Source organism: Atta cephalotes (assembly GCF_000143395.1).
Source record: "Atta cephalotes unplaced genomic scaffold scaffold00032, whole genome shotgun sequence".
NCBI lineage: Eukaryota > Metazoa > Arthropoda > Insecta > Hymenoptera > Formicidae > Atta > Atta cephalotes.
The window spans coordinates 914,257-931,236 of NW_012130096.1; the positions used below are offsets into that span (position 1 = coordinate 914,257).

Below are 16,980 nucleotides of genomic sequence, written 5' to 3' on the forward strand. Positions count from 1 at the left end.
CTANATANATATATATTATATATATATAGTATATATATATATATATATATATATATATATATATATATATATATATGTAATGCGCACTGAAAACAGCATTAAAAAATTATTGAATGAATTTTATAAAAAGCTACTTTTTGCTACTTTATTATTATGCTTTTTTACTTTATTATTGTTGTTATTACTCTTGTTTATCATTTTCAATAGTATTTAATTTTTCTTTGTAATATACATATTTTAAAACTTGTTACGTTTGCAAATATTTGAACACTCATACCTTATGGGAGTTATACCAATATCGTTTTGATGAAAATTTTACTCGAGGTTTAGTTTCTCATCAAACTTTTTAGCTTTCGGTATTTAATATTAAATAGCCTAGCTTTAGGAAGGATATTGAAATAAATCTCTGGCAACGTAAAGAAATTTCAAAGCAAACTATTTATAAACAACTTCCGGTCGCGTCTTATCAAGATATGCGATAGTGTCTCGCGCTAAATATATATTATTCTGTCCATACACGTTATTGTGTAGCATGTATAATCGATACGGTAAACAAACAGTACTGCAGGTTTGTAAAAAACAATTTTAATTTTTTAATTTTGTTTCTCATAAGTAACGAGTCAGAGAAAATGGAATAAACTGAGATTACCTGTTACACTCCTAACGAGAATACATCATCATTAAAAAAAACGTAACAAAGAGCTACTGTTTAAAGCCCATTTTAGACGATGAATAATAGAATTTGAGATAGAATTTGAGATATAATTTTATGCGTCGTGTAATACAGAAAACATGCAAATAATCGTAATTATAAATTTATGATGTAATGCTCTATTTTTATAAAAAAGCGCATTTAATATGATGCATCTTTTATATTTATAAAAACGCAGAGTATAAATATCATGATTGATTAATTGTAATTGGTGTAATGAAAATTAAAAATATGTAACAAATATTATTCAAATGTGCTGCAAATAACACATATTATTCATATATAAATAACATAACATTATAACTTAAGATAGATTAGTTAAAAATAAGAAATTTTTCTTATTAATATTGTAATTATATTTATAATTTAAAATATGTTGTAAAATATGATATATAAAATTATAAGTAGAATTTTATTTCAAATTTTGGAATTATTGATCGTGTAAAATGAGCTTAAAATTGTAATTTATTTTTAATTATATAAATTGCATTAATAAATTTTTTTCTTGTAAGTGCATTAATATATTCTTAAATTATTTCATAACTTACAAAGTCAGAAAAAATTAACAAATAATTGATTAATTCTGTGCGATACCGCTCTCTTTTTTTTTATATTTTAATAATATTCCGTAATTTTATAAAATCGATAAGAATGCAGCTTATACAGCTGTGTCGTGAAGAGGAAAGTTTATCTCTGAATCTCTTTCTTCTTGCCTTTGCCATGTCTTTTTCTTGCTTTGCTTTCACGCTTCGCAACATTTTCCGTCAAATATTCATATCGAAAGGATAAACGACGGAACTCGTCTTTCGCTTATCTATATACGTTGGCGCTTCCGCTGTCTTCAGCGCTGTGTCAGTTTGTACTCCTCCACTCCGCAAATAAATGGCAGCTGTGCAATATCACGAATTGTCGCGGTTCCCTTTTCGCATTTCCGGTCGATTAGGTGCTTCCCTCGTGTACCAGCTTGCGAGCAAAGCGATTGCACATACTACAAACAGGCACTTTCAACCCGATCTCTGATGCCGAGTGGTCCCGACAAACGGACGCGGAATAAACTGCGCGTCAAGTGTTTGTGGCTTTCATCGCGATTACACGGAAGTGGCACATCACATTGTAAGGACCGTTTTCATAATAGGAGAGAACTGCCGAGTATACTGGTCGCCTAAATCGTATCTAATCAATATTTATTTTATATTACTAGTTGATATAGGCAACATTTAGTAACAGTAATATAAAATGAACAATGAATAATACAGATAAAAATATAATAGCCTATGTCTTGTTTTATGAACGTTAGTGTTTTAAAAAATCAGGTACATCTGATATTAATTTTTAATTAATTTATTATAGAATATTTTACATTCACTATATGCACACTTTTGTATTACAAAGATTAAATCAATATTTTCACAAAATCCATCAAGTTTTCTTGTATCATCACAAGGTAAGATAATTAACAATAATAAAACTAATAATTAATCTCAATAGAAATGCAAAAATATATTTGAGTCATTTTTATTTTGACGTCATGTTTCTTTTCATTTTTGTTATTTAATAATTATAAAATATTGGATTGTCCGGAAAGTTCGTGCCGACTAACCTATATAATTTAATAAATGTATACTAAAATTTAAATTTTCTGCGTTTCAATTTTCCTTCAACATCGGCACGAACTTTCTAGACAATCCAATATTTGATTTCCTTCAATTATTAATTGATTATTAGGTATTAGTTAATGATTTTTTTTATTAATCTTATACTTTTAAATACTTTCACTCATAAAGTCAATACTTTGAAAGGAAATATGGTAAAAAATATCTATAAGTACGATTTAGGCGACCTTTTGCAGCATGTTACAAAACGACTTATAACAAATTAATTTATTATTGATAGAAAGTTAAACATGTAATACAATAATAACCTCAAGGCCTGAAACCTCAAGCTACAACTTTCTAATGTTTATTTGCGTATAAAACAGAGTCAAATGGAAAATATAATAAAAAATAAGTGGTACGCATTCGATAATTCTTTCCTATATGGTTACCAAAACATTAAAGAAATCAATGAAAGAAGTATGCTCAAGATCCTAGCTGAATAGCATTGAGACCTAGCTAGGATTATAAAGCATAAAAAAAGGATTAAAAAGTTCCATATGCACAACTTTGTAAAATAAGTTCCTTGAGTACTGTTCAAAATTCGCTATGACCATATATTGTGTACCATGTAAGACTGATTTTATTCGATTTCTCGAATCATCCAATATTTGGAATATTTATTAGGTATGGGAAAAAGTTCGTGGCGTTTTTTAATGCCATCTAAATCTGCGGGAAACGCCACGAACTTTTTCCCATACCTAATATATCGTCCAATCTGAACAAAGCCAACTAAAATTAAAAATTTTGGACTCCAAATGAATAATTATAAGTGATTTTATTAGGTGTAGGAAAAAGTTCGTGGCGTTTTTCCAATTAGATGGCATTAAAAAACGCCACGAACTTTTTCCTAATATATCTAATATATTAATCGATGAAGAGAGGGGAGAGAAACACTCAAAGTATGAAACAAAAGATTTTAATTGATTTGACAAAGATACTTGCAGTTCAGTATTTTTAACTATAACATTTCCTTTAACTATAACATTTTTAACTATAACATCTCTCTTGTTTCAATACGTTTTCTTTTATAATGGCACCAAGATGACATATATTTAAATGTGTTGAGTGAGGTTCTTATGGAACACCTAGACTCTTGTTCCAAGAAATCTAACACTTCCCCAACCAACAAATGTTTACGCGACTGGTTCTTTTAAATATTTTCCACATTGTCTACAATGGATCGCGACCAGTAGCTGCTTCGAAGTGATCCCGTATCAAAGGCTGATTTATCTCGATTGGTACATTCGCCGCTTGTCCATCTTCCCCCTCAGATCGAACTCCAGGGACATTGCCGTCATTAGCAAATCCGAATTTCTGTGACATGACGGCATCTCATCGCGACCAGGAATTAATCGGATTAATGAACTGTATCAAATATATTTTAGATATTACTTCAATGTCTTTGATACAATACGTTACCGCCGTCACCGCAGGGAGATGCCTTGGACGCAGAGAATTGGATAAGAGTACATAATCATACTAGTACATAGTCATAATAGCGAACTTTGGATAGTTCTAGAAAATCTCTCCTATAAAATTGGGCTTATGGAATTTTTAATTCTCTTTTGATACTTTAAAATTTTAGGTATGTCTCAAAATTGTTCATTTAGAGTTCAATTCTCCTATAAAACTGGGCATAGTCTTTTATGAATTATTTCTTATTAATTTTTAATCTTTAGATAATTTTTAATCTTTATGTATTGTGAAAACAGGCTTAAATGAGAAATTTCTATGAAGAGGCTAATTATGTAACTTTTTCTCTAGGATAGAAACGTGAAAAATGAAAATTTTTTGTATGCCAAATGAGCAGAATATCTAAAATCGATGCATTAAACAACTTTTAAATATCTTTAAAAGTCTTTAAGCAAGATTTTTAAGATATTTCATAAAAAATTCTGAAAGATATCTTGAAATTGTCTTATGCGTTGATTTAGAATTTTACACAATTTTACTCAAATTGTTCCACTTTAATTTTCTGTAAACAATAAATTTTATTTAGTCTCACGCCATGCAATTCTACGTTCACAATTGTTCGATAAACGTTATTAATGTCTTCGTTACAATGGAAACACTGTTACACTTGAAATTTGCCGATAACGATTGTTCATGTTTCCCCTTGATTTCTTGATTTCTCATCGATGACATACAACTCACATAAATAATGTTTAGTATGCCATCATTATCGTTTCTGTTAGAGCTCGCATGATTTCTTATTTTTTTTTGTATCTACTGACTTTTCTATAAAGGGGACAGTTTAATAAAACGTAAATCATTATTTAGAGAAATCTTGTTATCGTCGTAATTCAGTGTTATATCATCAATATGAAAATCTCGTGCCATACCATTATATAAAATATCTCCCAGTTATATAGCCTTTCATAGGAACGAGAAAATAAAGTTATTTATGTTATTTACGTGAATCTGCTAGTCCATGCTCAAGGGACATTTCAGGTGGATTTTCTATCCTCCTGAAAAAAAATAAAAAACACAACATCGGATCTGTGTTATATGATGCATGTGATATAATGTCAAGCGAGAACCCTCTTTTCCACGACATGACGGATGGAGCGAAAAGAACGTTGCAACTTACGTTTATGCAGCGTGACTAGCAATGTCTTCATTTGATAATTCTTTCGTGATTATTTGCATATTTGAATAAGATTTGCTTTTGTATTCTCAAGGTTCTGTCGTCACCGTTATTTCCAGTTCGCATGGAAATCTTAGCAAACACTTTTATCTCAATTTTTCTTTCACTTCACTTATTTCAATAATATATTTTTGTTATTACAACGTTTGAAGCCATTAAAGTTTGACATGCGCTCGATTGTACGAATAAACAAGTTTTCAAATGGCACTTCTTTTTTCTTCAGGTCGATAAATATACATATAGAAATATAAATATAAATAGAAAATAAATATAACATATAGAAAAATTGAAAAAAACTAATGCGTAGGATCTGTACTCCGGTTTGTTATTCGAGCTGTCGTGAAAATCAGTTTACAATAAAGTATCCGACGGAAATTTTGTGAGCGCAAGCTCATTTAGATTAGGGAGATGGCACAAACCCGTGAATTCGTACAGAAAATTGGGATATGTATAAATAGAACAATTATCGATGAGAATGCGTTGAGTAATGGATTCAGAACGCACCGATGTATAAATGCTCTTTCAATCTTGTATATATGTATTTCAACGTGAAATGTGTAAAGTAGAAACGTTCCTACCAATTTTGTTATTAATGTGCTAGAAATAGTAAAAAAAAAGATAAATAAATTTTCAACAAAAACTTCCTCCTCTTTATATTTTATTTATCATATCGTATACTAAAAGAAATAATTACTAACAGTTTGTAACCCAATTAGCTCAATAAGCACCGACTTGTGGAAATAAAAATTAAGAAACTTTGTTGTTTCCGAGTTAATTAAATACTAATTATTGCGGCCAAGCATGAGGCAAATGACATTTTTTGTATGCGTTTTGAATTTTGTCAGATGCTGTAATCCTGTGTCTTCATAAAAGCGAAAAAAATATTACATTGATAAAAGCAAGGGAAAAAATTTTACGTTACTAACTTGTATAAAATGATCGATATAGATGTTCGTTGTTGCATCTCGTGTGATCGTTAAGAAGATACGTTATCGGGAAAAATCCGTACTGCGTTATGAACTGCAGATAAAGTATACGCATGCAACTATTATTAATGCTTTTACGCGACATAAAAAAAAATGTATCGATGTATCGACGGTTATGAGATTCGAATGGATGAAATAAGGATTTGCCAGAGGCGAAATATTCTGAAAAGCAACGCTACAATAGGCGGCTCACGAATATATGTATATCGACTCACATAAACGATGTCTTTGCAAGAATTCTTTGAAAACTTTTATAAAATCAAAAAATTGTACAAAAGTTTTGTCTAGAATGATTTGAATATAAAATGTAGAATCTGTTTCGCATGATAATTTATTAAAAATTGTGATTTTTTTTTAAATTAGAACACATAAGAAAATTTTTTTAGCACGAGAGCAAATGTAAAAACTGTATTTATTATACGATGTTAATTTATTTTAATTTTTTATGCAATTTTTAATTTATTATAATTTATACATTTTTTATACATTTTTTTACTAGATCGCGTCACTACTTCGAGATATAGTGCGAATACAGTGGCGTTGGTGTAACATTTGAAATAGGTCAGTATAAAAGTAGCTCCCTATACAACAAAGATGTTAATTATCCGAGAGTGTCTGATCCTTCAAAAGCGACGATTATCTGAAACAAGCTGGGGTGATGCGATTTGCTGCAACATGGGAGCCAAATTCCAAAGGTGAAACATCGATGCAATCAGCAAACCTAGAACGTGACGTCTGAGTCTATTAGTACCGCTGGGTAGTGTCTTTCGCTGAATCCTCCGGTGTGAATGGTGATTCAAAGGACCTAGCTTTGAGGACAATTGTGTGGAGTTTGCGGATTACAAGTTGTGACAACAAGTTCGCCGAGCCTATCGTGCTCGGACGCGTGATGGGGACATTAACGCCGAGAATAGCGAACGCTACCCCGCGAACCTCCCGATTTACGAGTAGATCGGGGAAAGTTTCCTCGTTTGCTCTCACGAGAAATTACGTTTACAAATTCAGCTCGTGTCTATAACGTTTAATTGCTGTTGGCCGCGGTTGTCGGAAAACGCAACTAGTAATTCCTTTGATTTCAGCAACATGATTTTAATACATGAATGATTTGTACAAAAAAAGCAGTGGTGAGTTTTTATTTCTGCAGTTCTTTAAAATGTATTTTTGCAAGAGTTAAATTTTTTAAAAGTCTCTTTATGTATGTAGGTGTATACATGCATGTATTTTCTCCAATCTGCGCTGATAATCTGTATAAACAGCAAATATTCTGGAAGCCATTTTATAAAATATTTAAGCGGCTTATGCATGTTTTGTTAGGTAAACTCGTATACAAGGATGAGCAAAATAATAGTATAAAATGACAGAACTTCTCATAAATTAATCGCATTGTTAATAATTACATGTTTTTAAGTGACTTTTTAAGTGATATATCCCGAAATGATCATCAATGACTTACGTAATAGCTGATTAGTATAATATAAAGCCAAGTACACTGAAGAAAAAAATGATGTTTTAACAGCTTTATTTTAATTTAAAATAACCTTGTTGATTTAATAACAGTATTAATGAAATAAATAAAATTTTATTAAAATAGGAGCGTAAGTAATTTATTTCATTAATGATGATACTGAATTAACAAAATTATTTTTAAAATAATGCTGTTAACATATCATTTTTTGTCAGTATATTATCTTTTAATTTATCTTCGCTCAAGCTGAACGAAAAATACGCTGAACTGACAATTTGCGCGATTAAAGTTACAGTGAGTGTATATTATAGATGAAATATTTTTTATGTCATTTATTTTTAACATTTTAAAGAATGTTTCCGTGATTTACTTTGAAGCTTAAAAAACAGTTAAGACAGTAATTTATTAAGATACTTTATGCAAGAGGATTTTGCAAAAAGATTTTAACAAGCGTAAGTCGCAAGTAATAGTAAAACTTTTTATTATCAATTGAATTTTATAATTTAATTTATTTTTTGTTTTTATTATCTTCGCTATTTTCTTTTCTTCTTTTGCGACAAATTTGTCTTTTTTCCAAAAGTCATAGAATATTCATTTTATTTCTTTTAATACGCAAATTTATATATTTATATATTTTTTGATTTGCTGAATAATAAATTTAGTGTCGTAAATTTTGTCTGGCGACAAAAGTAAGACACGGTATATAATAAGAGACAAGTTAACAGTATAGTAGCAATGTAGCTAAATAGCAATAGCAAATCGCAAGCAGCTGCAATATTTTATTTACAGAAATTTTTACGATCTTTAGTCGACCTCGGCTCGATGAAAGTACCTTACAAAAGCCTCTCTCATTAAGGGATCAAATTGTTTGCCATAATAAGGATCGGTTTACGAGCACTCTTGATTCTTAATAAGCTGTTCAGAGCTTTATTTAACTATGAATTTCTTTCGCCTTACTTTACCTTGCATTTTTTTTTAAGGTTCGAAGTTAGCAACTTTGGTTTTCGGACAAAGATTACAGAAATTTATATAAAATTTGCATAAAATAATTATTGCACTTCTTCGCAATATTAAAAATTTAACAAAAATAACTTTTCATAGATTAACATTCAGCAATAGCGACAACAAAATATCATAGAATTACACAAGTATCTCTTTTACAGAATATAATTAGAGTGTAATTATATATAATAGCTTGATAGCTTCCAAGAGTTAATTTGATTCTATGTGATAGTACTCGAAATGCTTCCTGCAAACGTGACTTTCTCGTTGCAGCTCGTTAATTAATTATGTTATAAAATCGCGCATGATTCTTTCTGACAGTTGCTTTACGTAGCTTAACGAGAACATCTTTTATTAATTATAAAACGATATCTTTCATTCCGCATGGCGTACAATTCGAGTTATCTAAAAGCGTAAGCTCTTCACTGAGTCTTTAACGTTATATCGGAGTCGTCATATGTATTGCGCGCGGCGGTGCGAAAAGCAATTACGGTCCATTTTGTGGAACTTGGCGTGTACCTGACCGATGAAATGACATTACTCTCTCGAACGTGAAAATAACAAGCCGAATGAATTATTAATGCGCTGACTCCGAGGTGCGCAACGCGAATTCTAACAGAAATCATATTTGAAAGAGATTGTAATATGCGATCCACTTTGGCCAAATTATCAGCTTTCGCTAGCCTATTTTAGCCAGCCAAATTATTTAATTTAATCTATCCACATTCTGAAAATATTCTCCATAATGATTTAAACCGCATATTATTATTTCTAGATAATTATATCTTTGCAATTTTATTTATTAAAAAGGTAATGGAAAATGGTAATGAAAAATAGCTACATTAAAATAATATTTTTCAATATTTTAATAAGAGGATGTATTTAAAATGCTTTTGTTAAATATAACAATTTTTTTAACAATAAATTTTATTATAGACTATGAACAGAGAGAGAGAGAGAGAGAGAGAGAGAGAGAGAGAGAGAGAGAGAGAGAGAGAGAGAGAGCTGTATGAAATTACATAATTAACTACATAATTAACTCTATTGTTCCACGTCAGCAATTTATTTAGAGTGACCTTTATAATTACTAATGCAAATATTGTGATGCAAATATTATTGCTCTTTATTAATATCGATTGATCAGCTTTAGTTGTATAAATTATGTTTGCATGATACCCTTAATCGGGTTTAATAACATCCATATTTAATTTGAAATTGGTCAATCATAGCTATTTCTGTGAAGAATGGAATATCTATGATTAGACAGTTTCATAACTACGGATGTAATTAAACCCAATTAAGAATACTATGTAATCATAGTCATAGATCTGTTTACATTTCGTCATGGAAATGGTTTCCTTTAAAAATTGATTAGGTTTTACGGTGACGGTGATGAAACACGGTCTCGATACGTTCGTAATTATGCGGAATTCTGAGTTCTCGACGTGATAAAACTTAAATAGAGCGCGACAAGAGGGAATCCAGGCGAGAAACTTGATGGATGGGAACGTCCAGAGATGCAGTAAGACGAAATTCTTTCCACGAGACTTCACAACAAGTAGGGTCGACATCTAGTACGATGTTCTCTTTAGCTTTTTCCGCGTAGCGTTGATTTATTTTCTTATCTTTTATCAAGGCAGCTAGCCAACGCTCTTTGATCACAGTGTAAGTTAATGAGATTTGTAACGAATGCAGTCGTAAGGCTAGTTTTCTGATTGCAATCTTAATGCTTAGTTTATTTCTTGTTTTCATGTTTCTTTGATCATAACTGTTATTAAATAAATTCATCGAGAATTATTAAGGCTCTCTTTGAAAAATCATGGAATATTTTCTTGTTTGATCTTTTATATTTGTAACTCTCGTCCGAATAGTTTATATAGAACTGATTTAATAATTTACTTGATTATAGATTTTTTACGATTTTTTTTCAGATGTTTATTTTTATTTTTACGTTTAGGTGAAATAAAGAGAGATAAAAAAAGATCCAAAAAATTGAAGAGAAAACACAAATCATCAATCGCATTCGCGAAAACTTACGATCCAACAATAGAAATTAATGCTATGTCAAAATGTCCTCTGGCAAGGATCGAAACAGATCGAAATTCGCTTTAATTAGATTTCCAATTCAGTTTCAGCTATTTGCGAACAACATATCTCGTTTCGGACATTCAATGTCTACTTTGTGCACCGTTAATAAATAGATGTGTATAGTCGCCAGGTATATCACTTCACAAACCTCTAACCATTTCCATAACGATATGTATTGATTACAATGCCAGTTTTGCTAAATTAATCGCATTGTTGCCACTGTCATTTTCAACGTCGATAATCAAAATATCGATACTAGACACTAAAGGAGAATATTTCATAGATCAATTTCAGTTTACAAGAGTAGTTACTTTACAAAGAGTTTAGTTAATCTTTTACAAGATTAATCTTAAATTTAGCCACAGCAGAAATTATAATGAGAAATTATAATAAACAAAATAGAAATAGAGATTACGGCAGGCTAATCTATTATTTTAAATTTCTTACTAACTTAAATTATATCTTTTATATTGCGTACATAAAATGCAATAAATACAAGAGAATCTTAAATGTTTTTTTTAATTTTAATTAAAGAATTAGTTTTTTACATTGCTTATATTAGCTTTGAATATTCTATGTAACATGAAAAATCTAATTTTTCTATTTATCAGATACATGCATCCATTTTATTTATATTCTAACTTTATTTAAAGAATTAAAAAATTTTTGATATAATTGTTACATATACACATTATTACATGTGATTCAAATAATATATATTGGAATGCAATAAACAGAAAGAAACATCTTAACTGAAAATACAAATCATGATGCACGTGGCGATGTATCGGAAGTACACACCGGAAATATACAAATGCATTATGAGTTTCTCACAATATTGTTGATTAATTAATATCATCAGTAACCTACTTTCATTAATTGTAAACGTAGTAAATGTACGATCGCTAATTAACACGAATCTGTGGCTTATAATTGTCACGTTCCGCAACAAAGCAGGTAACTTTTTAACATCAAATATTGCTCTGATTATTTAGTGCACTTATTATCGAACACTTTACAGAATTGATTCTCTCTGCGGTTGAAAATAAATACATATTCGTAATTCCTTCAAAATTATTGTGATGTGAAACATAAGGTCGTTTTTAAAAACAATTAAAAGTTTAAAATGTTAGAGTCGACCTAATTTCCAAATCTAAAATTAAACATGTAAAATTCAATTTTGATTGCACATTTAATGAAAAGTACCATTTATTAAATTTCGTTAAGTTAAGAAGAAAGAATTGAAGAATAAAGTACCATTTCCTAAAAGAAATTTAGATGGCTTTACTTAGAAAGCATTAAAAACTTTTACGAAAGTATCCTCATTAAATTTATGTAATTTATTATGTAATCAATTCATATTTAAGAAAATTAATAAGTAATGTACACGTACTTTTTCAAATTTAATACGTGACAGAAGATCTCGAAGAATCTTAAATATTAGGTTAAGGAAAAAGTCCATTTGATAAAAAGATTTTTTTAGCAATTCATATATTCTATTCTATTTAAAATAATTGGCAATTATATCACTTGACAACGTTTTAGTTTTAAGGATCTGTATTTTTAATTGTGATACGATGATTCTTAACGGAGTTACGAGCAATAAAGTCAGAATGTTTCTTTTTACTTAATCCGAGTAATTTAGAAATCAGGAACAAAAAATCAGTAGGAACATTTAAAAAAATTATTTTGTATAGGAAAAGCTTCAAGCTAGATAGTCGAAAATTTGCTCAATTTTTTTTTTTTTTTTTTTTGGCACGCTATACAGACTTACAAAGTAAAAAGAAAATTTTTGATTTTTTCAGCTCGTAGTTTTTTATATATAAAAATTACAAAACTCACATGAATTTAAAAAATATAAGTAACCATTCGAAAGTAGAGATTCCAAACCCTTTAAAACCCTTTTTTTAAATTTTAATTTTAATCATTTTTAACGAAGATATTAATGGGAAAAAGTCTTTTTATCAACTTGTAAAGGGACTTTTTCTCTAACCCAATATAAACAAAGTCCGCTAACGATGCTAACTACTGATTGGACTCACGTGTGCCATCATCGATGGATAGTGCGGGTAGAGAAGGAAAGCTCCGATGAGGTGAGCGGCCGAGAAAACAATCCCGGCGATGCAGGCGTGTCTGAGTCTGATCGGTAGAAGAGCGTAGGCCATATAGATGAAGAAGCAGACCATTAAGGCAGCAGCGAGAGGACCTCCGGTTCGAAGATCTTTCGATTTCGAGAAGAATGATGTATCGCTGGTATTCTCGCGACCCACTTCATGCAGTCGTGCTAAATGAATGCTCAGAGTCACTTGTAAAGCCAATAGGGTGACTAGCACTGCACCACTAACGCCCGCCAGCCATATCTCATTCATGCCCGGTCTTGAAATAGCTGCTACCAAAGCTGAAAGGAAATTTTGAATTTCGGTTGAAGTAATATTTTTCGCCAAAATTATTTAGATTTTAACATTCCTATCAGCATCGAATATTAAGATATTTCTAAGATGCATCAATATTATTAAATTGCTTGTTAATTTAATTTGTGGTATTGTTACTCTAGTTCTGTTAGAATTGCGTTTCAAGATTGTTAAATTCGACAAGTTAAATTCGACGCGCAGTTTGCAGAATTGAATATGAGTATATAAATTTACATCGAATTATTTAAGTATTAAATATTCAGCTTGATCTTTCGAAGTCTTTATTTATTTTTCTATTTGTGTATTTATTTTTCTATTTGTGTATTTATCTTATGATCTTGAAAGATACTTTGTTTGTTGAAAGGAAAGTTGCTCATTACTGATTCTTACGTTTTGAAGTGTTCGATGAACACATTTAGAAATGTAGAGCCAGTACGAAATGATATGAGTATTCGATATATATTTTAAACTAAAGTGGATGATATTTTAACAGCTTTTTCGCGATTTCTAGACTATTTTGTCTTTCGTACGAACATCGAGAGAAAGATTATTTATATCACAGTCTTCCCAAGTTTTTACATTAAACATTCTATATAAGTAAGTTTCTTCAGAAAATTCGATTAAAGTTACTAATGCAACGAATTATTTGGTCAAGTTCGTGCTGGTCGAAAAGAAGGTACGAAGGAATAAGCTCTGCGAGTTATTGCGATGCGAAAAGCGGGTCTCATTGCGTGTTCTGACGCTTTCGAAAGGAAACAATACTTGCAGACAATATTCTCATGCATTATTGATACTGAGACCTCGTGAAACATTGAGGCTCAGGCAAAACAGGGATTCTCTACATACATAGACGATAGTATAGAATGCACGTCTTTTAACGTCGTTCGCGACATTTGACTACAGAACTATTTCGATGCAATTCCAGTAATGTTCAAACTGCATATTTTATGAAAGCTCGAGATTTTTCTGTAAATAAGTTTCTGTCGTGATATATCAACGTTGGACGATTAGATTTTTTTTCCGCAAATATTTCGAGCACTCGAATTTGATTTTTCATACGATGAAAGGAAACGTAGAAGTTTATCGAAAGTTTATAGAATTCTTTAATATAATTGTAATTGTAATAAAATTAAATTTATATAACAGAAAAAAATTGTTCATTTTAGCACGTAACGTTTAGCAAATAACTTTTTTCTTTAGCAAAATTGCGCCCAATAAGTAATTTTTGCAGGAGAGCAGGTTGAAGTTAATAAATAAGCGCAAAAATTATTTATCGAACGCAATTTTGCTAAAGGAAAAAGTTATTTGTTTTAGCATAAAAAAAAAATATATCTTACTCCGAATTCGTGAATTTCGGATCACCAGTATATATAAATTAGTTTAATTATAAATAAAAATAAACAATTTTTTAAATTGAATTTTTAATTGAAAATAATATTCAAAATAGATTTTAAATTGATTCAAGAAAACGCGAAGATACAAAGAAAATGCAAACAATATTTAAATTTTTTAAAATTCTGGAATAATAAGTTTAAATAAATTCCTTAAATTAATACAAAGTTACTTTTAGATCTTAAAGCAAATGCAAACTTAATTCTGGCATCCCGGAACTATCGCTTTAAAATGAGAAACTTTGATTGTGAAAAATTAATTCATGGAGATTGAGTCTTACCGGCGTAAATAACAATGCAGGTCACTAAGGTGATTGCGAGGGAAAGATTTTCAGGTCTCTGTAAGAGTGTGATGAGCGACTGGTTGCCGGTCAGCATTAACTTCATGATAAGTAGTAGGCCCAGTGCCAGCGCTAAACCGACCAATAGACCGAGCACATGTGTCATGTTACTTTGATTCATACGTAGGAAGTAGCGTTGGTACAGCATTTCAACCTGAAACATATGAGCACAGACTTGCCACACATTGTGTTAATCAACAATTTATCTGTAAACTAATAACATTATATCTCATATATATGCCATATGGTGAAGGGATGTATATTAAATTCATAAAATAAGGTATTTTTACAAAAATAGAAATTTTAAAGATATCATTTATTAAAAATAATTTATTATTGTGTGTGACATTTTGTAGTAATAATAATATACATCCCATTTATAATTTCGAATAGATCTTTCTAAAATATAACTTTAATAGATTTTAAATTTTAATATTATTTTATTTAAAAAAACACAATAATTAATTCAGTTTTTGATAAAAAAAAGTCTGTTACATATTGTACAAAAAAATCTTAGATTAAAAAAAAATATATGGAATATGGTATACAGAATAAATATTTGATGAAAGCAGTGTGGCTCGCACTAAATTAATAGTTAGTCACTGGGACTGAATAACGAAAATGAAACATTCACTGCACTATATATTATATATAGATATATTATATATAGATAGTTGTGTGAAATGACAGTTACATGCACAGGTATATACTATGTAAAATTTATTTATTGTACTTTTCGGAATTGCATCACTCATAGAAAAATATATGTCGCGAAATGCATTGCCAAAATTAATTATTACGTTGTTATCAATTGATTGGCGTTTATTCGAATTTGTGCGAATCACTAATGCATCATTACTATCTTGTTCGTCTTACTAATTACATTTTATGCTTATTGATGTGATATATTTATCACGTAATATATATATATATATATATAATGTATATAAATATTATTAGCTATTAGATATATTGTATATAATATATAAATATATAAATTTTTATATTTTTTGTATTATATACAATATAATAAATAAATAATATATATTATCCAGAAACATAATAATAATATAATATTTATTACACACATAAAAATATATATCCAGATAATACTAAAAATCCGAAAAGAATTTCTTTTTAATTCCCGGCTTACAAAATGAATTCCTTTCATTCTAGTTCTGTTTTAAATTATTCCTGAGAATCCCAAAAGATTTCATTTTTATGTCATTAGTTGTGAGTTCTTTCAGATTCAAAAGATTTTCTAATCGTTTTTTATACGAGTATATTAATTTTGTATAAAATTAAATACTGGGGTTTTGTGTAAATTAAATATTTATACATTTGTACATACATATAAATATATTTATATATATTTTTTAATTCTTTTTTAGTTCATTTCGAACGGATTATGTTAATTCATAAAGAACTTAAAAAGATGAATATTTTTCGAATTCAAATGGATTATACTATCTGGGTAAGTAGAGGAAAGCCTTCTATTAATGAGATAGGCGCCTTCTATTAAGATGAGATAGCGGCGTTTCTGCTAAACTAATAAACGCTATTAGTTCATGAATTTGCTCTTGGATTGAAAACTATAGTAGGAAATTCATTATTAGATCATGTCTGTAGTCATTGTAAAAAAAGATCTTAGAATTTGGATGTCTTCAAGTTTCATTGAGATAAGGCTTTAAATTTTGTTTATTATTTAATAAATAAATATTTGGCAATAAATTCTTCATATAGTGATAGAGTAAGGTCGTACCAATAAAAAAATACGAGATATGTTGAATTGTTTAATTACAGAAGATAGATTTGATGATCGTAAAATCATAAGGCGTGGAAATCATAATATGAGATACCCAGAAAATTTCTAATATGAAATAATATTGCTCCTATGTTATAATGAAAATCATTGCTAAAGAGTAAATGTTATTATTCAATAATAAAAAGGACAACAAGAATGAACGTCGAATGCCTATTTCTGCGATGTTTGATTCCAACTATCTGAAGAGGAGTTCTGGATATAATCTATCGTATGCTCATTTTTTTTTCACGCACGCTGACTATGTTTGTTTGCATTTTAGAAACATGAAATAAAGTTTTTTAATTGCAATACTGATATACTTTTACTATTGATTTCTCGGGACATTTTATATTAGGCACAATTTTTTGATTTTATAATTTGCTCACTTTTTATTTTTTTCAAGTGAGCAAATCATAAAGTCAAAAAATTGTTGCTTCTAATATGAGATGCCCCGAAAAATCAATAGTAAAACGCAAAG

At 29.5% G+C, this 16,980-nt stretch overlaps 1 protein-coding gene across 1 annotated transcript in view; it reads right to left on the reverse strand.

Moving 5' to 3' along the window:
* LOC105621266 (adenylate cyclase type 6) overlaps positions 1-16,980 on the reverse strand; it is a 101,526-nt gene that overhangs the window by 44,784 nt on the left and 39,762 nt on the right. Inside the window, exons 4-5 of the mRNA XM_012202735.1 lie at positions 14,639-14,852; positions 12,598-12,953 (exon numbers count right to left, since the gene is read on the reverse strand). Coding sequence (XP_012058125.1) covers positions 12,598-12,953; positions 14,639-14,852 — 570 coding nt within the window. The remainder of the gene's footprint in view (positions 1-12,597; positions 12,954-14,638; positions 14,853-16,980) is intronic.